The sequence below is a fragment of the Nansenia antarctica genome (genome assembly GCF_963989245.1).
Source record: "Nansenia antarctica genome assembly, chromosome: 19".
Taxonomy (NCBI): domain Eukaryota; kingdom Metazoa; phylum Chordata; class Actinopteri; order Argentiniformes; family Microstomatidae; genus Nansenia; species Nansenia antarctica.
In genome coordinates this window covers 26,007,787-26,031,683 of record NC_137692.1, presented here as the reverse complement: position 1 = coordinate 26,031,683, position 23,897 = coordinate 26,007,787, and the positions used below count along the sequence as shown (strand labels likewise).

Here is a 23,897-nt window from a genome sequence, read left to right as displayed (position 1 = left end):
CCTGTCTATCGGTAAGAGAGTTGCAATAGTTTAGCCAAATAGAAAAGAGGACTGTAACAGAAGTCACATTTGCAAACTACAATGTAGCCTACCTTGACATTGGGGGAACATTTTGTACAAATAAAGTATTTTGCCCTCCTGGTTATCTGGCCACGAGCACCGGACAGACGCGACTGCCTCGATACCGCCTGTCTGCAGATGGGACAGCAGATTGTCACCCTGTAACCCTCTGCATAGCTGCTTGGTTATATGCATGTTATAGATATCCGTCTGCATAGCTGCTTAGTGACTTGTTGTTTTCCGCAGTTTGCAGCAGGACTGTAGGATGGCAGCGAGCGGCTTCTGCCTTTCCTTATTTGACTACAAGACAGCGAAATACATCATCGCCACAAACAAGAAAGTCGGTGTTTTATACAGATTCGTACAACTATCTATCATCGGATACATTATTGGGTAAGTGACTGGGTTGGTTTACTCTACTTAAAGTCGCATGTGTTCCTGTAACGTGTATGGGGCTGCTAAGCCATATAATTATGCATCTCAGACTAAACTCAAAGTTCAGTCAAGTCAAGTTCAGGTCGTTGCTATGCAGAAGTGTTCTCTTTCCCAGATGATCAGGTGTCTGACAATGTCTCACTGTGGTCCAGTGGAATGAGGTCTGATGACAACAATGTCTCACTGTGGTCCAGTGTTCAATTGGGTTTAAGTCAGGTGATTGTCTGGTGTGAATTTCACTTGAATCGGCTCATTGGAAATACATTTACTGGACAGAATGTACTTATTTCCCCACTGTATTTTAAGGATCTATTCATGGGAGTTTTCAATAAGCAATAAGCAATAAGCACCACTAAGGACATGTAAGGTTAGGGGGGGGGACGACCCCTGGTCTTCTGATGACATGACAGGGGTCTAGTCTGGGCAAAGGAACTCTGGTTTAGAATCTGATCTGGTCTCTTTTCTGATGCTTAAGAAACAAATGCACCTTAATGTATGCTTAAGGCAAGGCAAGTCAAGTTTATTTGTATAGCACATTTCACACAACAGCAATTCAAAGTACTTCACATACAGCAATAAAACATACAGCAAGAGGAGGATCGTAAGAAAATAATAATGACAAGAATATATATATATATATATATGTTACGGTACATGTGGGTACCTGTGGGAAAACTAGGGTTAGGGTTAGGATTAGGGTTAGGGTTAGACATGCCAGCATGTACCAAGTCGACGTAGCACCTAACCCTAACCCTAGTTTTCCCACATGTACCGTAACATATATACTGTATATATATATATATATATATATATATATATAATATAAAAAATATATCTTTCTGCTTACCAGAGATGCATTTGGACATAATGGGTGAAATACATGGTTTTGAAATACACGATTTTGAGGGGGAGGCTAGGGTTAGGGTTAGGGCTGGGGGAAAGGCCTCTATGAATAGTGCATTGGTGTTTTCATTGATATGTCGTTTGGAAATAGTTTCAGACATAGTTTGAATAACAGGGAAGATAGATAGACGTTGAAGAATATGCAAGAATGGTCAGATAGGGCAATGTCAGTTGGCGTTTGGTGATGATAAGGTCCAGAGTGTGACCTGACTGACCTCGATTATGAGTGGGGAGTTTCACATGTTGTTGAAGTTCAAAAACATCTAACAGGACAGAGATTTATTTGGCTCTGTTGTCCTGAGTTATCTACATATTGAAATCACCAGCAATCATTAAACTGTTAAATTCCATAGTAATTATGGAGAGAAGCGGCGTAAGTTCATTGAAAAAGATATTGGGTATTATTATATTGATTATTGGGGTTAAAGGCACTTTCTGTACAGTGTCCTTGAATTTGAGAAAGGCGCTTTTAAATCAAATCTATTATTAACAAATAATAAACACACACACACCAACCCACCCAAACCCACGCCAAGCTTAAATCCCTTTGTGATTATTGTATTCATTGCGTGTGCTTCATAGGTGGGTGTTCCTGATGAAGAAGGGTTACCAGGAGACAGAAGACTCCATCCAGAGTTCTGTTATTACTAAGCTGAAGGGAGTTTACATCACCAACACCACAGAGTCTGGACTGCTGGTGTGGGGGCCTGAGGACTACGTCATCCCACCACAGGTTCAGTCACATTTAACCCCTTTGATCACAATGACCGTTACTCTTAAAGGAACAGTAGAACCTTCAAGTAAGGTTCATTCTTTATTGAGTCAATAAAGTGTTCGCTATAAGCAGCACCTGCTGATGAAGATTATGGTAATTCCGCATGTGACTCTTGTTTCCAGGGTGAAGCGTCTTTGTTTATTGTTACCAATCTGATTGAGACGCCAAACCAGAAGCTGGGCTACTGTGCTGAGGTAAGGGAGTTAAAGGTGTGTTGTAGTACGGTCTCGTCTCTATCACCTTACCTAGAGATATTCTTGTAGAATTTACAAGATATTATCGAGTTTATGCGAATCAATCCGTTTCCATAAAATGTTTAATTGCGAATCATCTCAAACTGATGCGAATCACCTCGAAATGCGAATCAGAATGTTTTATGGAAACGCACGCAAGGGTTGTTTCCATTAGCATAGGTGATAGAATGTATATGATAGCATTAGCATAGGTGATAGAATGTATATGATAGCATTAGCATAGGTGATAGAATGTGGATAAAACAAGATATCCTACGTCCTTTGCTCTTTCTTATCTGCTGATTTACAACCTGTGTCACTTTGACCACCGGAGAGGAGTCAGTCTTCTGACTCTAACATTATCAAGAGAGCATATACAATCCCAAGCTATTGTACTCTGTGTGTGTGTGTATGTGTGTGTACGTATGTGTGTGTGTGTGTGTGTGTGCATGCGTACGTACGTGCGTGTGTGGGTGAGTGTGCTGGCTTAGCTCAATCATAATTTCCATCATGTTCATTTACAGAAGCCCCCTGGTATGTAAACAGTCTTACCTTCTCAGCCTGCTGAAGATGTTGAAGAGACTTTCCACAACTGACTAATAGAATAACCACCGTGTAGAAGGCCTGTCATCATAGTGTCATAGCAACGTGGTGTTCTTGGCAGTGTTGTGTTTACACTGAACTGTAGTACCAAACATTTTCCTGACGCACATCTATACCATTCTAAATCTTTTTCCACATTGTTGTTGTGTCGGTTAGATAAGGAGCGAGTTTCACACCATGATAACCCTAACCCTTTGTCACTGAGCAGCAAGGTCGTTGTGATCAAAGTCTCGGCAGTATTTGTTTAATCTGTGTGGCGTTTGTTCTCAGAGCGTCAAGGTGCTGGACGGCCACTGCAGAGGGGATGAGGACTGTGTGGAGGGCGAGGCCGTGGTGGCGGGCCATGGTAGGAACACACTCACTGCTCTGCAGAGGGGATGAGGACTGTGTGGAGGGTGAGGCGGTGGTGGCGGGCCATGGTAGGAACACACTCACTGCTCTGCAGAGGGGATGAGGACTGTGTGGAGGGTGAGGCCGTGGTGGCGGGCCATGGTAGGAACAGATCACTGCTCTGCTACATCTGTAGGAACACACTCACTGCTCTGCTACATCTGTACATATTCAAATTGAACTGAAGCTAATTCAGATGAAGAAATAAATGCTGTTTCTTTTACAAAATCCCATTTATTATGATTTTATTATCTCATCTGAAGGACTTAAGAGTGGTCGCTGCTTGAAAAAGGATGTGAATTCTACTGGTACTTGTGAGATATACGGCTGGTGCCCTGTGGAACGCAGCTCCAAATGGCAGTAAGAGATCACGCATGCACATATAAGTGTATGTGCGCACGCACACACACACACACACACACACACACACGCACACGCACACGCACACGCACACGCACACGCACACGCACACGCACACACACACGCACACGCACACACACACACACACACACACACACACACACACACACACACACGCACACCCACAGTCCCTATTTTATTAATTACATTTAATTAATAACAAAGGATTTCCAGTAAGATCCAGTAATGCAGTGTAACATGTTTTTCACAGGGGGCTTCTGTTAACGAAAGCTGAAAACTTCACCATCTACATTAAGAACTTCATCAGATTTCCCAAATTTGATTTCTCAAAGTAAGTTAACTATGGTGCAGTTGTCTACGGTATCTAATCTATGGCGCAGCATTTGCCAAGTATTGTTCAGGCTTTTGTTCCAGACCAGCTCTAGCACGGTTGATTTAGATAATTGTGTTAGTGCCGTGCTTTAACAAAAAGTCACACACACTATGGGGCGCTTAGGTGGCGTAGGGGATTAAGCGCTGACCATGTACCGCAGGGCTCCCGGTTCGATTCCAGCCGCGGACATATCCTGCATGTCATCCCTCCTCTCTCTCTCACCCATCCTTCCTGTCATAATCTCTACTATATCTGTCATTAAAAAGAAAAATATGAGTGGGACTGCCCCACTCAGAAAAAATTACTTAAAAAAAACAAAAAACACACACACTCCAAGAGAAGAATTGGCCACCCCTAACAGTTTAAAGTTTTCATGTTTCTAATTCTCAGGTCCAATGTCCTGGACACGTCTAATGAGTCATATCTGAAGAGCTGTCTCCATGACGACGTCCTCCACCCCTACTGCCCCATATTCCGTCTAGGAGACGTAACTAAACACGCTGGACACGACTTCCAGGACATGACTGTGATGGTGAGAAGGTCCAGAGCTCTGGATCCAAGGACTAATGGTCCATGATGTTGAATGGATATCTCTAAACATAATGTCAAAGCTCTACATAGTTGGTTTACAAAGACTTTGTTTACAAACTATAACGCTGAACAAAACAATTAGCTGATTTATTCTAAACCTTTTGCTCTGTCAAATCAATCAATCATGATTAGCAGCATTTAGTTGATTCACAAAGAAGGTTTGCAGGTTTTCCAGCATTTAATCAACAGTGACTGAGCCCTTCTGCTTATTCTGTTGTTCTTGCCTAAATGTGCTTTACAGTTATTGTTTAACATTTGAACAAACAATATGGCCGCTATTAACCAATGAATTGTCCAGGGGTATGACCTCTCACATAAATAGTTAAAGTCAAAGAAAATGAATCCTATCATGATGAGGTCGTAACCCTAAAGCCACAGTCAAATAAATCAAAAGGGGGCACCTGCATATTTATTATATCTGTGAATGTGATTAACCAAATCTCACATTTGATACACATGCCCTGTGTTAAAGTATTAGGCAATATTTAAAAAATGGTCAAGATTGGCCATAGCGTTGGGCTTGGCCTTTCATGTAAATCCCTATAAATCAAAGACGGTTGGCACTATCATTATGAACACAAGGCTACACTCTCCAGACTGAAAGGTTATGGAACGTAACCTACTGCATTAGGCTACACTACTTTTCACCCTCTTATGAAGCTTTTAATGATGACTCAGCGTTACCTTATAACACACTCAGCAATGCAGATTGTAGATTAGATTAATCTACCGTATAAAAGACCTGCGTGCAGTAACTCTTGTCTTTGAGTTTTTCACCGTTGCAAAATGTGACACAGTCTGGTCATTTGGTCCGCATGTCGGCAACCAATCAAAATGTTCAGACTTTTATTTTGAAACACGGAACTACGTTTCAACGGTTTGGTGAGTAATCCCCACGGCCACCTAGATAACTAAAACACGACTTTACTTTACTTTACAAAACAACCTGTCGGCTATTAGTTGACTAGCGATGTCTCATTGATTTTCAACAACGCGGAAATGTGTTCACATTTTTCGAAAGAAAAGTCAGATCATTACATAGGATCCCGACATGAGGACCAAAGCTTTAGAACGTGTCACACATGTGACAGAGGTGGTGAAACTGGGAACAAGTCGGGAGCCGATTTAATGTTCAGACCTTTATTCTGAAAAACGTAAACACATTACAGTTGTTGAAAATCAAAGACGCACTCGCTAGTCAACTAACACAGCTTGTTGTGTGAGCCTGCTAACAATGTAAAGTAGTGTTATAGTTAACCAGGTAGTAGTGGGAATTACTCACCGAATCCATTGCATTGCAATATTTTGGCTTGACTAGCGAGTGTGTCGACGTTGAAATTTATTTTCATTTTTCTGAATAAAAGTCAGAACATTTAGATTGGTTGCAGACTTGTTCCCCCTTTCACCTGCTGCCATCACATATATATGTATTGTAGCTACTGTAGATCAAAGGTTTCATCCAGTTATGTCTGTCATGTCACAGTTTTCACTATTTCATTGTGTCAATACTTATGAATACTCTCTCCATCAGGGTGGTTCAATTGGCATTCTGATTGACTGGAACTGTGATCTGGACAAAGGTTATTCACAATGCCATCCACGCTACCGCTTCACTCGCCTTGACAAAGGCTCCAACAACTCCATCACATCTGGGTTCAACTTCAGGTGCAACACACACGCTGAACGCAGATACATTAACAATATCTTTCATATTTTGAAAACCTGTGAAAGGCGTGAATATCTTTTCTGTTTCTGTCCACTACCATGACAGGCATGTTCGCTATTACAAAAATGCGTCTGGAGAAAGCTTCCGAACCCTATTCAAAGTGTACGGCCTACGTCTAGATATCATGATTCATGGAAAGGTGAGAATGAGAAATAAACTCTATGGCTTCTCAAGAGGATCAATGCTTTAAGTTTTGTTTTCATTGCCTGGTCGTTGTGCTTCCCTGTAACGTATTGGCTTTCTTCTTCTATGTTCCTCAGGCTGGAAGGTTTAATATCATCCCCACTCTTATCAACATCGGCTCAGGACTCGCGTTGATGGGAGCGGTAAATATGTTTAGTTTTTTTACCTCCGACCGACATGGATTTCACAGAAACAACATTTAGTACAGATCTGTACATTCTCTCTACTGTAATCATCATAATAATAGTTTATAGATTTGTGTGTTTAAATCCACTATATGTGACAGCAGCTGATGAAAACGTGAATAAGTCGGCAAACGACCATGCATACGTTCTGAATGGGACATGCCTAACCATGCAGAGTGTAACTTCCTGCCTTCAAACAGCTCTGGAACAGCCGTGCCTTTTTTACCTACTAAAAGAGCCGCCTCGGCCCCCTCTTTACAATGCTCAAGCTGCTATTTACACACAACGACCACTAGTTGGCCGCTTGTAAATTAGCCTGCCTCCTACACAGAAAAACGGCAAAATAGCTGTATACTAGCTTATCCTGATGTGATTTTGAAAAAGTAAGGATACTGGGTGGTAGAACGCACATAGGCTCTCTAGGAAAAGTCTTGAAAGGAGAGTCCTGAAATTTGATGGAGTGATCAACCTAACCCTCACCCTCACGGCTGTTCTAGTGTTAGCGCCCTTCCAGATTGAGTCACGCTATCTGACGTTAGACAATGGACGACATGGCCTCCCCATGTAATCACAGTTAATTTAGGCGAGTGCCACTCATAGTATAACTCTGTGACTGGTGTGTGTTCCAGGGGGCCTTCCTGTGTGACATGGTTCTACTGTACCTGATGAAAAAGAGCACCTTCTACCGGGAGAGGAAGTTTGAGTATGAGACATTTTAACCCTTTAGCATCAAGAAACTAATAACAGGAAATCCTAAGTGCATAAGCGTTTGGCACCTTTTGGTGGCTGGTTGTTGTAATTACGCTCAGCTGAAACATGTCTGTAAACATTCATATTCTGAATCTCTTTATCACACATGAATAACGGCTGTTAACTGCCTACATTTGTAAAACAAACCCCCAAAAATGTCATTTTGGGGGGGGGTTTAAACATGCATTGCATACCTACTGATATGAGTGTTGAGATTTGGGCCTCTGGTCTCAATGTGCTTCACCCTCTCCCTCTCCACAGGAAGGGCCACAGCAAAGATCACCACAACGGTACAGAGGAGACGAAACAACCTCTGGAACAGCAACAGCTCACTGACCTTTCACCAGAGACATGACCCTAACCCTAACCCACTGACCTTTCACCTGAGACATAACCCTAACCCTAACCCACTGACCTTTCACCTGAGACATGACCCTAACCCACTGACCTACAGTATCACCAGAGACATGACCCTAACCCTAACCCACTGACCTTTCACCAGAGACATGACCCTAACCCTAACCCACTGACCTACAGTATCACCAGAGACATGACCCTAACCCTAACCCACTGACCTACAGTATCACCAGAGACATGACCCTAACCCTAACCCACTGACCTTTCACCAGAGACATGACCCTAACCCTAACCCACTGACCTTTCACCAGAGACATGACCCCAACCCACTGACCTACAGTATCACCAGAGACATAATCACCATGGAGGCAGTTCACCGCCTTATCACCAGAGATAATAACAATGGTCTCTGCTCTCCGTCCAACTGAGGTGACCTGTTTATGAGCAGGTATTGGCTTTCTGAGGTCCTTTACTTACCATCTGTTATTTCTTTACCGTCTGTTCTATACTGTCTCAAAGGAGTGTGAGGAATTTGCACACAAAAAAAGCTACAAGATGACAACCATTAAAACTGGTATTGTCAGAAATACTAGTATTCCCTATGATCTTCCCTGTAACAGGCAACTATGAGGAATGTTAATAGTATTTCTGATACAGAACTTGACTTCAACAGCCACATAAACTCAATAACTAAATCAGCCTTCTATCACCTGAAAAACACAACAAGAATGAGAGGTTTCATGTCCAAACAAGATCTTGAAAAACTCATCCATGCATTTGTTTAGAGTAGACTTGATTATTGTAATGGTCTACTAACAGGCCTATCTAAAGGAGCTGGTCTACTAACAGGCCTTTCTAAAGGAGCTTGTTAAGACTCATTATGTAATAACCAAAATGTAATAAAAAGTCACTTTCATTATGTAATAACACCACATTATGTAATAACCTGCACATTATGTAATAAATCGCCTGAACGCAAAATGTAATAACCGTAGCCTCATTATGTAATAAATGTATTACATATTGTGCAGGTTATTACAAAATGCGGCGGTTGCACTTTTTTGTAACACAATTGAAAAAATGGAAATGAATCTAACCATGAAAGGCATTATGTAATAAAATCCCAATGTATTTTATCTATCCATTAAATATTGTCTAATTTAATGTTTTATCTACTTATAATTGTTTTTATTCATTGTCATTTTAAATTTGTTATTATGCTCCTCTTGCTGTATTTTTAATAAAGTATGTAAAGCACTTTGAATTGCCCCTGAAATGTGCTATACAAATAAACTTGCCTTGCCTTGCCTTGCCTTGCCTTGACTTGATTGATTGATTGATTGATTGATTGATTGAAAACTTTACTAGAAGATTTGCAGAAGTAGGTACATGAAAGTACATATTACATACAAGGTCAACTAACAGGATAAAAACCCAAGAAAGCCACTGGCTTATTTCAATTGGGGTCCTTGATTCTCAATTCATCGTTACATGTAAGACAGACAAATAAAACTAGTACTATCTACAAGATAATACAGACAAATAACTAGTACTATCTACAAGATAAACATACATCCAACATGGGAAGAACAATACAACAAAACATAAGGTATGTACAGCGGGTAGGACAGGTGGGGACATACACCACAGGTGGGGGCGGGGGACAAAACACAAAGTATGTACAGTGGGTAGTTCGGGCAGGGGGACAGACATATAATATATACAATGGGTAGTTCGGGCGGGGGGGACAAAACAACAAGTAACAACAAGTGACCGAATTATAACACAGAGTACATTACGTTTTACATGTTTGGCATTTAGCAGACGCCTTTATCCAAAGCGACTTACAACAAACACATTCGTCTGAGTTAGTGAATCATCTGTCCATCAGTAAGCTCTGCTCGGGCCTGGGGCTATTGGCAGTCATGATGCTGGAAGAAGGATTTTCTGTTGTTGTTGTTGTTAATATAATAATAATCACAATCATATTACGAGATTAATCAGATTAATCATGATTAATCACAAATTTAAAATACTAGTATTTACTTATTTTTTTTGGGGGGGGGGATAAAACAAAAACGTGGGGTGTTGGAATAAAGAAATGCATGACAAACTGGTTAGAGGAATCAGAATCTGGACATTCTGGAACGGCAGAGTCAAATCTTAATACTATTGATGCTGTGGGGGGATTTGAAACAGGCTCCCTTTGGCTGAAATAACATCAATTACATGTTTCCCATAACTGTCTACCAGTCTCTGGCTCTGACTGGGAGAAAGTATTTCCCACAGGGGGCGCTGTAGCAGCATGTTGAACTGTTCAACTTTGAGAGGCCATAACTTTTTAACCGTTTGTTCTAGAAACACCAAACCAACACAGCAGCAGACTGAACTGAACAGATTTGTCCTGACAGATTTTCTGCTATCTAGAATTTTGTGAAAATGTAGAACCCTTCCTCAAATATACCAAGTCCAATAAACATAAAACTTGGTACATAAGAATTATCTATTGTCTCTAAGAAGTTTGAGTACAAAAGGTTCCCAGGTAAAAAAACAAATGCTACATGATACATGCAAATTAATCAGTACAATAATTAATGAAATATACAAATGAGGCTATCAGCCATATTTATGCAAATTAATGTGAAACTCTGTAAGCCAGCGTTTCCCAAACTGTGGGGCTAGTGGGGCGCGGGGGTACTGCAGGGGGGGCGCAGAAATAAAAATAATAATAATAAAAATAAAAAACTGTGGGAATACTGCTGCCTTTTGCAACATCGTACCTGTGTGAGATAGGCTTTTCTGCTGTTGCTGCTATCAAAAGCGAATACAGGTCGAAGTTGAACATTGAGAATGAACTGAGAGTGGCAGTCTCAAAACAACAACCCCGCTTTGAGAAGATTTGCAAGGCAAAGCAAGCACACACAAGTCATTGATCGTAATTGTGATAGGAATGTGTAGAGTAAGAATAGTGATGCAGTAGAAATTAGTTAATGTTGATATGTTGAATATTTCAGTGGCACAGGATCATTTGCCAAGTTCCTTTTCAACCCATAATAAAATATAAAACTATAGTTGGATATATGTGTCTTGTTATTATTAGAAGAGAAAATGTAATGTTTGTACAACTTTATACAATTAATTATATCAATCTAGGTGGGGACCGGGTTAGGGGGGGCTCGAAAATATTTCCAATTACCCAAGGGGGGCCTGATTGAAAAAGTTTGGGAACCGCTGCTGTAAGCCAACATGATCAGATGAAAAACATGGCTGCCACATGCCAGTCAATATTCTGCATTTCCAGTCGTTTTTAAATATTAAAAAATAACACTTAAAAATCTTCTTCTCATGAACTTCAAGTCCAATTGACACGAAAATTGTAACATAGTATTCTTGTACCAGTCCCTGCAGAGTTTGGACAGGTTCATACTTCTAAAAAACAAATTAATGCAAATTAATATGTACCATAAATTATGCAAATATGGCTATGTCAGTCATTGTTAGTCTAATCAATCTCAAAGTTAGTGTCCTTTGAGATAGTGCTATAACATAGATGTGTAGCAAACTTGAGGTTAACCCTTGCACCCTTTAATTGCCGACTGGCTACATTTACTGAATTGCAATGGAAGGTGATGGCACACATCACCTATGCTAAGTGTTGTAATGATTTAATTCTGTGTAGAATACCTGACTGTCTGGAATCACTGATACAGAATAATTGACATATGTAAACCTGATGAACGTCAAACATGCCCTGTGGTGTAGGAGGAACAGGCATCACATCTCCCACCACACCACTGAGTTGGCACTCGCACCTCTCTGCCTTATCTCAGTTCTACTAACAGCATCGCCAGTACTGGAGCTACGGACACCAACAACCTCAACAGACTAGACAGTCTCCTGTATCTAACCTAACCTGTTACACTCATCATGAACAACACAGACGATGAAGATCCTGCCACCTCCGAGTGTCCTCCTGATAACCAGGATGAACCTGATGGCTTAAAGGAGAGGCTGCTGGGAGAAGGGGGCTCACGCTCAAACCAGACCCCAATGGACACGTGAGTCAACATGTGCCTTCTGGAACTGAGTGTGCATTTTTGGTGATCATTTCTCATAAACCAACAACAACACACAAAACGTTATACACACTAATGCCTTCAAACGGTATGACGGACTGACAAAACCAGTTATGAACCGCTTTTTAACACGCTGAGCAGATTATAGTTTCAGATAATAAGGAAAATGTTCAATGCTCTCTTTACTTTACTTCCTCTTTCCTCTTCTACTTTCCTCTTTGCTTCTCTTTATTACTTCCCAGAGAGATTTTGTTTTTACCGTTCTGAAAATGTACAAACATCTACAAATGTTTTAACTATGGCCTTTAGTAATCAAAAGTCACCTCATTTAAATATGTATGTTGGTGCTTTAAATTACAGAGGGATTGTGTACACTGATGGGATGGGAATGGAAGGGAATGCAGAAACAACAGAGATGTTTGATAGGAAGAGTTTATTTGCGGCAGCATCCAAAGGAGACATCAGTCAGCTGACAGGACTACTGAGGTACCTCCAACGTGAGAAGAAACACCTTTCTGACACAGAGTTCAAAGGTGAGAGGACAGATAGCGGCGTGCCTAATTCTATTCTACTATTCTTACTCTGATAGTTTAACCTAAACTACTATAGGTTAATGTCTCAAATACTACACTTTCAGATCTGACCAATGGGAAAACAGTTCTTCTAAAAGCTCTCTTAAACTTGAGAGAAGCAGAAACGAACAATGCCATTGAAGCCCTCCTTGACATTGCTGAGAAAACCGGGGATTTAAATGACTTTGTCAACGCTTCATACACAGACATCTATTACAAAGGTACTTACATGTAACTAAAGATTGTTGAAACACAAATATTTCTGAGTGTTTTCTGACACAGCTGATAATGTACTGTTGGTTATTTATTTATCCATACATACTGTACATGTGTGGATCTGTTACTGTACAGGTCAGACAGCGCTGCATGTTGGTTATGTGTGGATGTGTTACTGTCCTCAGGTCAGACAGCGCTGCATGTCGCCATAGAGAGACGGAGCTTTGACTCTGTGAGGTTACTGGTGCAGAGAGGAGCGGACGTCCAGGCCAAAGCTTCTGGGACCTTCTTCCAGCTTCATGCAAGACCAGGCTTCTATTTCGGTCAGAACTTTGTCTAAACTTGTACTACTTGTACTTGTGTCTACACATTTGACTTGATGTGAATAATACAATAATACAACATTCTCAATAATAGCATTTGTGACACGGTCAGGTGAGACGGTCCACATGACCTTGCCCTACTTGGGGACTTTTTCACCAGACCATGTCACATTTTCATTGACTTAATAGGCCACAGAACAACTGTAATTTCTCCCCATCAAAGTCTTCAGATTTTACATGTGGATGTTGGTTTAACATAATTGTGGATTCTGACTATTTTCTATGGAGGACGGATCGTGCCACAATGAAATACAATACACACATCGAAATGAAGGGCAGTTGGGCTGCGTGCTTTTTTGATCATTCATCGTGTTTTTTTAGGTTTATCCCTAAAATGTCACTTATTTCATCAATCATGAATTTGATTTTGATAACAATATCACCGTCGAGGCTGGGTTAGACAGTTTGTTGATTCTGATACCATTAAAACTGGGAGCTCATAACCAGTACAGAATATGGCCAGAATTGTATTGGACAGACAGGGAGATGATTTTACCACCAACAAGGAGTTGTCGATGCTGAGCAAGGATGAGTTGGTTAGGAGGCTGCAGAAAGCAGATAAGGAAAGAATGAACTTAATGGTGGAGCATGGAAACATGATAAGGTTGGGTGTGTGTAAATTCCCCCGGTCAAAGGCAGTGCAGCTTAAAGGTGGCGAACTCAGAGACACCAGCTAATATTTGGACATACTGTAGGCCTACTTATCACGTTCATAACGTTTTCCTAAACCATTGAACCACACCTGAAGTGGTCTTAATGAGTCACACAATTACCATGCTCACCTACCCAATCAATTTTGCGCAACAAATTGATGACCGCAAACCCAAGGTCTGAACATGAGCGTGCCTTTCTAAAAATGGTTACATTTCCCTCTTTCATATAGCAAGTAATAAATACACAACCAAAATATGAGGCTCGGCTGGGGCAACAAACTTACAAAGGCAACTTGTACTCATGCTGGGGTATTTAAGATCATTATGGTGGCGTTACTGGATTCACAGTAAAATGAAATTGCACAAACATAGTCTGTATGGGCATAGATATATAACACAATTCTATAAGTGGTATTTTATTATACTTTTGTTTAGGTTTTGTAGGTGATTAAACCTTAATTGTATTATGGCAGCCATATTGGATTTGGGGCAAAGTCCAGCATGGCCCAATAGCCTAATTGCCAGAGCACAGACATGCAGCAGCATAAATGCACTGAAAACACTTTGATGGAGTGAAATACAATGTTTTCCTGAATTGAAATGCGATTTAGAATCAATCATGGCTGGGTCCTGTCTATAACTGCCGAGACTTGAAAGACTTGACTTGAAACGAAATACTTTTTTATTTATTTTTTAACCGTGGTTTCCTGCCTTGCTGATTTTGTCATTCATTACAGTATTTAGTTGTGCCTATCAACACCTCCTGTCTTGTCTTGTCTAACCTGGGTGTCTGTCCCACAGGTGAGCTGCCTCTGTCTCTGGCGGCCTGCACCAACCAGCTGGACATGGTGTCCTTCCTGCTAGAGAACCCGTACCAGAGAGCAGACCTGGCTGGCAGAGACGCCCAGGGGAACACGGTGCTGCACGCCCTGGTGGCCATCGCAGACAACACCTCAGAGAACACAGACTTTGTCACCAGGATGTACGACGACATCCTCATCAAGGGCGCCAGACTCTGTCCCAAGGTCAGACTGGAGGAGGCCGAAAACAACCAGCGTCTGACCCCGTTGAAGTTAGCAGCCAAGACGGGCAAAATAGGGGTATGTATGATATGTATAAATATAGGTATATATATCATATCATAGGTATGTATGATATATATGTATGATCACCACGGGATAACTCAGGTCCCTTCATGTGCGACTCTGTATAGTACTATTTAATATATAATATATATATATATAATATAATACTGTATAATACTATTTAGGGTCATTATATGAAAAGGTGCCATTTTGTGTCCCTCGAGCAAAATTGCTCTGTAAATCTGAATAAACAATAAATAAACAATAAAACATTATAATTTAGTTTCCATCATATGTCCGATAACATACAAATTAGTTTATTTTAAGAGTTTTAAACACTTTTTATGCAAGCATCTTGTAAAAATAAAAAAGAATAAAAAAGACCCGTCCCTCAGTATGATGTTTCTAATTTGACTAGCTATTGAGGTAAAAAGAAATGTTTTTTTTTGTCAAATGTAAAATGTTGAAATTTAGCCAGGTACCTGTAGGTAGGCACTTCAAATGGAAATTCAACTTGCATGAGAAAGTTATCATGATAATGATCTGATTTGACACCTCATTTATGATTCAGTCGAACCTAGTCATTTTCAATCTGCTTGGTGTAATGGTATGCAATCTAACCACCTCTAATTGTTGGGTAAACAATTGCTCCCAGAGCAAAAGCATGAAAGGTAAATGTTGTATTTCCATATTGTGTTTTTCAGAGGAATTAAATGAACATTCTTAATACGGTTATATTCTCATCTCATTGGTCAGCTGTTTAGACACATGGTGGGACGTGAGTTCACAGACGAGGAGACCAGAGCGCTCTCTAGGAAGTTCACAGAGTGGGTCTACGGGCCGGTCCACTCCTCCCTCTACTGCCTGGACTCCCTGGACACCTACGAGAGGAACTCTGTGCTGGAGATCATCGTCTTCAGCAGCGAAATCCCGGTATGAGTGGAGACGTATAGCCCCAAGTAGCCCTAAGTATAGCCCTAAGTATAGCCCTAAGTATAGCCCTGAGTATAGCCCTAAGTATAGCCCTAAGTATAGCCCTGAGTATAGCCCTAAGTATAGCCCTAAGTATAGCCCTGAGTATAGCCCTAAGTATAGCCCTAAGTATAGCCCTAAGTATAGCTCTAAGTACAGCCCTAAGTATAGCCCTAAGTATAGCCCTAAGTATAGCTCTAAGTATAGCCCTGAGTATAGCCCCAAGTATAGCCCTAAGTATAGCCCTAAGTATAGCCCTAAGTACAGCCCTAAGTATAGCCCTAAGTATAGCCCTAAGTATAGCCCTAAGTATAGCTCTAAGTATAGCCCTAAGTATAGCCCTAAGTATAGCTCTAAGTACAGCCCTAAGTATAGCCCTAAGTATAGCCCTGAGTATAGCCCTAAGTATAGCCCTAAGTATAGCCCTGAGTATAGCCCTAAGTATAGCCCTAAGTATAGCCCTGAGTATAGCCCTAAGTATAGCCCTGAGTATAGCCCTAAGTATAGCCCTGAGTATAGCCCTAAGTATAGCCCTAAATATAGCCCTAAGTACAGCCCTAAGTATAGCCCTAAGTACAGCCCTAAGTATAGCCCTGTCACTAGTCTGTTGATGATCATATAAATGGTAAACGGTACTGCACTTATATAGCTATGCCTTTATCCAAAGCGCTTTACAACGGCCTCTCATTCACCCATTCACACACACATTCAAACACCAATGGCGGCAAGCTACCATGCAAGGCGCCGGCCCGCTCGCTGGGAGCAATTTGGGGTTCAGTGTCTTGCCCAAGCACACTTCCACATGTGGCCAGCCAGGGCTCGAACTGCCGATCTGCCAACCTTGCGATCATTAGACGGCGGTTCTACCTCCTGAGACACAACCGCCCCACATATAGCCCTGTCACTAGTCTGCTGATGCACCAGAGCTATTCTGTTTAACATGGATACTGATCTGTTTCAGTAACGCATCTTTCCACAGAATCGCCATGAGATGCTGCAGATAGAGCCTCTACACAGACTCCTGGAGGAGAAGTGGGACAAGTTTGCTAGTAAGATCTTCTTCATGACCTTCCTGGTTTACGTCTTATACCTGGGAATCTTCACCACCGTGGCCTTTTACAGGAAGGAAGGACAGGTGGGTCAAACATAATCTATAAATATATAAACACTGAATATAGGCCTAATCAAAACACATCTGACAAACCTTTCTGGACTTTTTACCTGAATATAAGACTTTAATGGTTTCATAAATCCTCTAATCCTCTTATAGAATCAATGAACAGCATCATACCATTATTACTATAGTATACTACCGTATATATATACTATATCTCAATTCACCCCACAAAGCTGACTTTGGATCTGTCTGAATTTCAGCCACCATTTCCTGTTGACGACTTTCCGATGGACTACTTTCGTGTGTTTGGCGAGCTCATCAGCCTCATAGGAGCTGTCTACTTCTTCTGTAGAGGGGTGAGGATGTGTAACATAGGCCTCAGAGCCACACATGAAATACTAATGTTATTAGTGGAGGCTGAGGTCAAAAATCAGAGGACAGACACTGTCCACACGTAAGTGTTACTACTAACAGGTTGTAAATGTCTAACACTCTGCTGACCTAATCCTTGTCAAACGTCCATAGATACATGCTTTCAAGAGAAACACTCGAATTCTTCCGGCGCTGTATGTTGACGGCTTTAGCGAACTTCTATTGTGAGTATGGTAAAAAATCTAAAGATGGATATCTAGCCTACATCTATCTAGGATATCTGTTCTGTTAACATCAGATGAAAGTGACACTCTTCCCTTTCCTGTAGTTTCCTGCAGGCAGTCTTCCTCCTCGTCTCTGCAGCGTTGTACAGCTGTGGCCAGAGCCAGTATGTGGGGCCTCTGGTGCTCTCTGTCACCCTCTCCTGGATCAACCTGCTGTACTACACCCGAGGCTCCAAGCACATGGGCATGTACAACGTCATGATGCAAAGGGTAGGGGTACAGTTAAGTGTACAAGCTTATGTATGGAGATACTTCAATGGAGGTCCATCAATGTTGACTAGTAGATGAAGTCTCTATGCTGTACACTGCTGTACTCTCTGTCTCTCTCTCACTCTCTCTGTCTCTCTCTCTCTCTGTCTCTCTGTCTCTGTCTCTCTCTCTCTCTCTCTCTCTCTCTGTCTCTCTCTCTCTCTCTCTCTCTCTCTCTGTCTCAGATGATCCTGTGCGACATCCCACGGTTTCTCTGTGTCTACATTGTGTATCTCTTGGGATTCTCTACAGGTAGGTCCATCCACGAGGCACTTTTATGGTTTTGTTATATGATGACGACGCTCTAAGTGAGCTGTTTTCATCTGTCATCTGTTGCCTTAAATTATTCTATTCCAAATTGCACTAAGACAGTTTTTTATGCTGTTATCGCTATGAGCTATGATATAAAACCTATAGTTCCACATCACCCAAAATGTGTCCCCATACAGTATCTGCTAGAACCTGTCGAGGAGTTCCATACTAGTTTTCCATAAAGTTCCATAAGTAAAAGTTCCACTAGTTCCATAACGTTTTTTAAGATAGTGTTTATTAACCTAAAACAATATCAGTATGCTAATCTTCTCATCTGCACAGCTGTACTGACTCTCATAGACGAGTCCCCGCCCCTCAAAGCTCTGAGTAACGACACGCTGGGTCAGGATCCTTCAAGGGATCTTAGCGTCTGTTCCGGCAAACGACTGACCTACAACAACATCTGGTACACCACCCGCGAGCTGGTCAAGTTCACCATCGGCATGGGCAACCTGGAGTTCACGGAGCAGTTCCAGTACAAGGAGGTGTTCTACATCCTCCTCATCTCCTACATCCTCCTCACCTACATCCTCCTGCTCAACATGCTCATAGCGCTGATGGGCGAGACCGTGGAGAGAGTCTCCAGAGAGAGTGAGAGCATCTGGAAACTACAGGTATGATACATGTATTACAGGTATTATAATATACAGGTATGATACTAACTACAGGTATTATAATATACAGGTATGATACTAACAAATCAGCCTTATAGTGATTTCTAAAATTAAAATGGCCGGCAGTGCGTGTATGACACATGGTGAATGCTGTGTGCGTGCATGTGTATATGTGCACATTAAGTGTGCATGTGACTCTGGGTTGTGTGTGCGTCCGCAGAGGGCCCTGACCATGTGTGTGTATGTGTATGTGTGTGTGTGTGTGTGTGTGTGTGGCAGAGGGCCCTGACCATCCTGGACCTGGAGAAGAGCCTCCCGATGTTCCTCAGAGAGAAGCTGCGTTCAGGAGTTGAGCAGAGGCCTGGCGGTTTAATGGCTGGAGAGAAGAGTCACAGGTTCTGCAGGTAAAGCATCTTGTACCACAAAGGCCTCATGTGCCATACTTCATACAGAAGAGAATTACACCTGGCTATGGCAGACCAAAGTCTGACTCTACCTGAGACTAGAGGAAGGCTAGTGAAGGAGCTCTTGTTACAAATGTGATCTTATCTCTTTGGTAACATTTCTAGAGTGGAGGAAGTTAACTGGAGAAAATGGCGCACGAACTTGGGAATCATCCACGAGGAAGACCCTGGGAGTAGTGACATCATCAGACCACGACCTCATGACACCACTGGACGCAGAGGTATGGAGATTTTCGTATTTTCGTTTGAGCTGAAATATTTTATTTGGATTCTGCAGTATGTCTTTTAAGGTCAATTTAATTTTATTTGTATGTTACACAAATAAGATTATGTAAAATTGTAGGAGAGGATCTATACCTATTACATACCATAACACAATGCACACAAGAAATTAATAATAATATGTCAGCCCATGTGTTTGCAGGACAATGGCGAATGGTGACTTTGATGAGGAGGCTCAGTCTGCAAAACCAGCGACGACAGGCCCATCCACACGGCTCTACAATAAGCCCTGTCTGAGAAGGAGTTTGTACATGATGCAGGACTTGACAGGAAGCCAGTGGAGGTGAATGAGGGTGGGGGTGATGTGCTACCAGGGCTTGGTGTGGGTGAGGACCCTGGCAGTTCAAGTTGTTCGAGGGCAGCTATTTCAATTATTTTTCCTGTACAGGAAAGGTTCGTTACGGGTCTGTAGTTGCTCAGTACAAATGGGTCTAGGAGGTTCTTTTTTAATAAAGGTTTGATGACTGCAGTTTTCAGGGTTTCAGGGAAAATTCCTGTGTTGATTATTTGTATAATGTATTCACATTCCTGTGTTGAAAGTATTGATTATTTGTATTAGTCTGCTTGCCATGCAGCTAAATATGCAAAAATATGTAAAAAAGCTTGTTGGCAGGACATCAAGGGCACAGGTGGATGGTTTAAGACGTGACATGATTTTATATGGTCTTGTAGTCGATGGTGTTAAATTGTGACATGGTTGTTATGTCAGCCCTATTTAGGGTTGTTAATGGAGTCATGTTTTTTCATGCCTGACACAGAAGAGCTGATGACTTAATGGCTTCTGTTTTATTGTCACCTGCCACCTGCACTGTTGAAGCAGATATCACATTCTAAATGCAACCCAACATTGTTTAAGTCTCCACTTATATTCAGGACTGGCCCAGCCCATAGGCCATATACTGTATGTAGCCCCCCAGGGCCCTAGAATGTCATAAGACCCCCAAACAACATACAGGGGGGAGTCACAAGGTTATAGTGGGGGATGGGTGTAGGTTACATGCAATGTTCAAGTGCAATACATTTTCTCACACACACACACACACACACACACACACACACACACAGCACTCAAAGTGAACTCCTATTAATATCCTCAAAAGAGGCAATTGCGTAATATTTTTGAAAAAGTAACTTAATTACAATATGTATCACCTTGTTAAAGACAGTGAAAGAAGATTCCAGAAGCAACCTGTGCAGCTCTGGTGAATTCCATGCCCAGGAGGGTTAAAGCAGTGCTAGATAACAATGGTGGTCACACAAAATATTGACACTTTGGGCACAATTTAGACATGTTCACTATGGGGTGTACTCACTTTTGTTGCCAGCTGTTTAGACATTAACAGCTGTGTACTGAGTAATTTTCAATGGACAATACATCTATACTGTTTTTCAAGCAGCACACTGACTACTTTACGTTATATCAAAGTTTCAGTAGGATAATGTTATCCCCTGAAAGGATATGACAGAATATTTGCAAAAATCTAAAGGGTGTACTCACTTTTGAGATATACTGTATATACTGACTTTGAATCAAATCCCATTAGTATCAATTGACTAAATACAGCTGGTTGTTTACTAAAGAATGATAATCATTTAGCAAACTGACATTGTCCAGTGGTAAACCTCAGTCAGTAGTAACAGTCATTAATGGCCTCTCTGTCTGCAGACGGTGGTGTTTCTCACCTGATTCACCTGCAGAGTGTCATAGTCAGGACTCACAGAGGACAGCTGCAGATTGGCGTAGGTGTCCCCCCCCCTCCTTCTCCTTTAAAGGGTTAACAGCATCAACACACACAGTATGAGGTGGATGAAACCATAGACCAAGCCTTACTAAACCATAGACCAAGCCTTACTAAACCATAGACCTAAACTTACTAAACCATAGACCAAGCCTTACTAAACCATAGACCAAGCCTTACTAAACCATAGACCAAGCCTTACTAAACCATAGACCAAGCCTTACTAAACTATAGACCAAGCCTTACTAACACCCAGTGACAGAGAGAGACTGGAGGAACTTACCAAAAGCCTCGTAGACAACCTGGGGAGATAAAAGAACACATTTACAACAGTGATATTGGTTTACTGGCTACTGATTCATCATGATGGCCGGATTTATTACAATATTCATGCAACTGAACTTACCGTTTATATTAACCAACCCCGACAGTGATGATATTGACTGACTACTGCGTGAATGTCCACCTGTAGGAGAAGGTACCTATACCAACACACTGGCAGGGACCCAGACCAGCAGTGAAGCAACTGCACTGCGCAGATCAACCTGCGTTCTGTCTTCTACGCTGTGGTCAGGCTGCAGTGTGGTGGAACTCTGGATGTGGTTACTGTATGTTACTGACATTAACTCTGTATCATGTTGATGTGTTACTGACATATTAAACACTTATCTCGGTGCTATGAGATCTGGTAGGCTGTGACATTTATTAAACTGCTTTGCAGGTGGTCTGGAACCTGGCCAATCTCTCACACAAACATATTACACACGCACACAAACATATTACACAAACACACATGTACACACACACACCTTCCATATTCAGCCCGGTGGAGGCACTTCATATGAAACAGAACATGTGGAACCTGACTTCCTCTGGCTGTAACACGGCAGCACAACACAATGGAACAGGTAAATCAGGTCAGTTTCAGCTCTGGCACATCCTCCTAACAGCACATTTCACTATCTCTCGTTTTAAAAAGTTATGATGACACCCACTCCATAAATAGGAACTTTATTCCACAAGAACAGCCCATACATTGTTACTATGTACACACACAAATAGCAATAGCATGTGTGTGTTAAGACTGGAATTCAATAGCAGCTTTAAGGGCCAGGCACATCAGCGACACAATAGGAGAGCAAAAAAAACAAAAACAGAATCAACTTCTTTGCCCTTTGAAAAAGAAAAGCCCAATCAATAGAGTTCTGGTTAGGCCACTCCCGCGTGCACCTCGACGGGCGCAGCCAGATCTGAGACCTCACTTTGCATTGTTTTGTGTCTGATATGCTTTATCTATTTGTCTATTTGTCTATGGCACCGATGAGGAAGGAAACACCTATGGCTTCAGGATGCAGTGGTCAAGAAAATAAATTAGGAAACTAAAATTAGACTATACTAAAGAAGTGTAGTCTGAAGACCATTATTACAGCTCAGCGCTGCACGCCTATAAAAACTCTGCTAAATACTATTCACCATAATCATATCCTTGAAAGGAGGATTTGTTCTTTGCAATTCAACAGTGACTTTTAAAAATTAAAACATTAACAATCGCTAACATCACAACTACTTTTTCCATGTCACATTCTACAACATACCAGCTTTCAAGGCGGCATGGGGTAGAACGTAACTCAACATTTAGACTAGAGGATGACTAACATAACATTTAAGGCTTTTCTCAAGGTCTCGAGGCGGCGGAATGGAGCGAGTGGGCGCCCACGTGTCAATAAGGTCGTTCCCCCAGAAGAATACGTCTTCACCCATGCCGTACGGAGGACAAGATGATGTCCACTGCATGCTTAGACCCATCTAGCATGAGGAGTTAACCTGCATCAACAGACTGAACTGACCTTCCGTTCTCCTTTCTAGGTAGTACAGGGACACACAGGGTGAGGGCTCGAGGAGGGACAGCTTACCACAACCCACACTGACAAGGCAACATCCACAAGGAATCATTTCACTTTTATAACAGTAGTATAGTGGTTAAACCAGTCAGTGTCTTAAAAGATAAAGAGCTCACCTCCTCTTTTTCACTTTCTGGAGTACGGTAGGCTACTTGCACACTTGCAAGTGATCAATTTGGTCTTCACACGCAGACAAAGTCCAACATAGGTTTAAGATGAGGGGGATAACATTTCTATTTCACATAATTCAAAGACATTTGAATGTTTTCCAACCTGATTTTATGTTCCTTTTTTTTTTGTTGCAAATGTTAAAACATTTAACCGCCCTCCAACGCTCATACTCTGAACTGCATCTTTAAAATTCAAGTAGCAGCGATTCATCTTACATAACAGAACAGATAAAAGCAAAACAGTTTAATTACTTCAAGTCACTACCTGACTTCAGGTCTTACTCACACGAGAGAGAGAGAGAGAGAGAGAGAGAGAGAGAGAGAGAGAGAGAGAGAGAGAGAGAGAGAGGACACTTATGGCTCTGGCATATTGACTTAAATGTTGAGATTGAAGAAAACAAAATGTTGGAATGGTGGAAACTGACAGTGTGATAACATCCCCTCGACACCTCCTTCTCTGAGAGGGACCTCGGACACATGGACCTGATTAT

At 41.6% G+C, this 23,897-nt stretch overlaps 2 protein-coding genes across 2 annotated transcripts; both read left to right on the top strand.

The window, feature by feature from the left end:
* Positions 1-325: 325 nt before the first annotated feature.
* p2rx8 (purinergic receptor P2X, ligand-gated ion channel, 8) lies at positions 326-8,476 on the top strand (the record flags this gene model as incomplete). The annotated part of the gene is made up of 12 exons (XM_080549233.1): positions 326-453; positions 1,981-2,131; positions 2,296-2,367; positions 3,280-3,355; positions 3,663-3,759; positions 4,031-4,111; positions 4,544-4,685; positions 6,276-6,409; positions 6,516-6,609; positions 6,731-6,796; positions 7,468-7,541; positions 7,850-8,476. The coding sequence occupies 12 exons, from the start codon at positions 326-328 to the stop codon at positions 7,941-7,943; spliced, it is 1,209 nt and encodes a 402-aa protein (XP_080405359.1). The 3' UTR covers positions 7,944-8,476.
* Positions 8,477-11,872: 3,396 nt separating this feature from the next.
* Positions 11,873-23,893, top strand: LOC308174050 (transient receptor potential cation channel subfamily V member 1-like; the record flags this gene model as incomplete). The annotated part of the gene is made up of 14 exons (XM_080549103.1): positions 11,873-12,003; positions 12,382-12,554; positions 12,659-12,814; positions 12,995-13,132; positions 14,647-14,945; positions 15,687-15,863; positions 16,882-17,037; positions 17,280-17,473; positions 17,720-17,885; positions 18,110-18,176; positions 18,519-18,850; positions 19,130-19,254; positions 19,420-19,535; positions 23,871-23,893. 14 exons carry the CDS (start codon positions 11,873-11,875, stop codon positions 23,891-23,893), a joined length of 2,253 nt encoding a protein of 750 aa, XP_080405229.1.
* Positions 23,894-23,897: the final 4 nt, after the last annotated feature.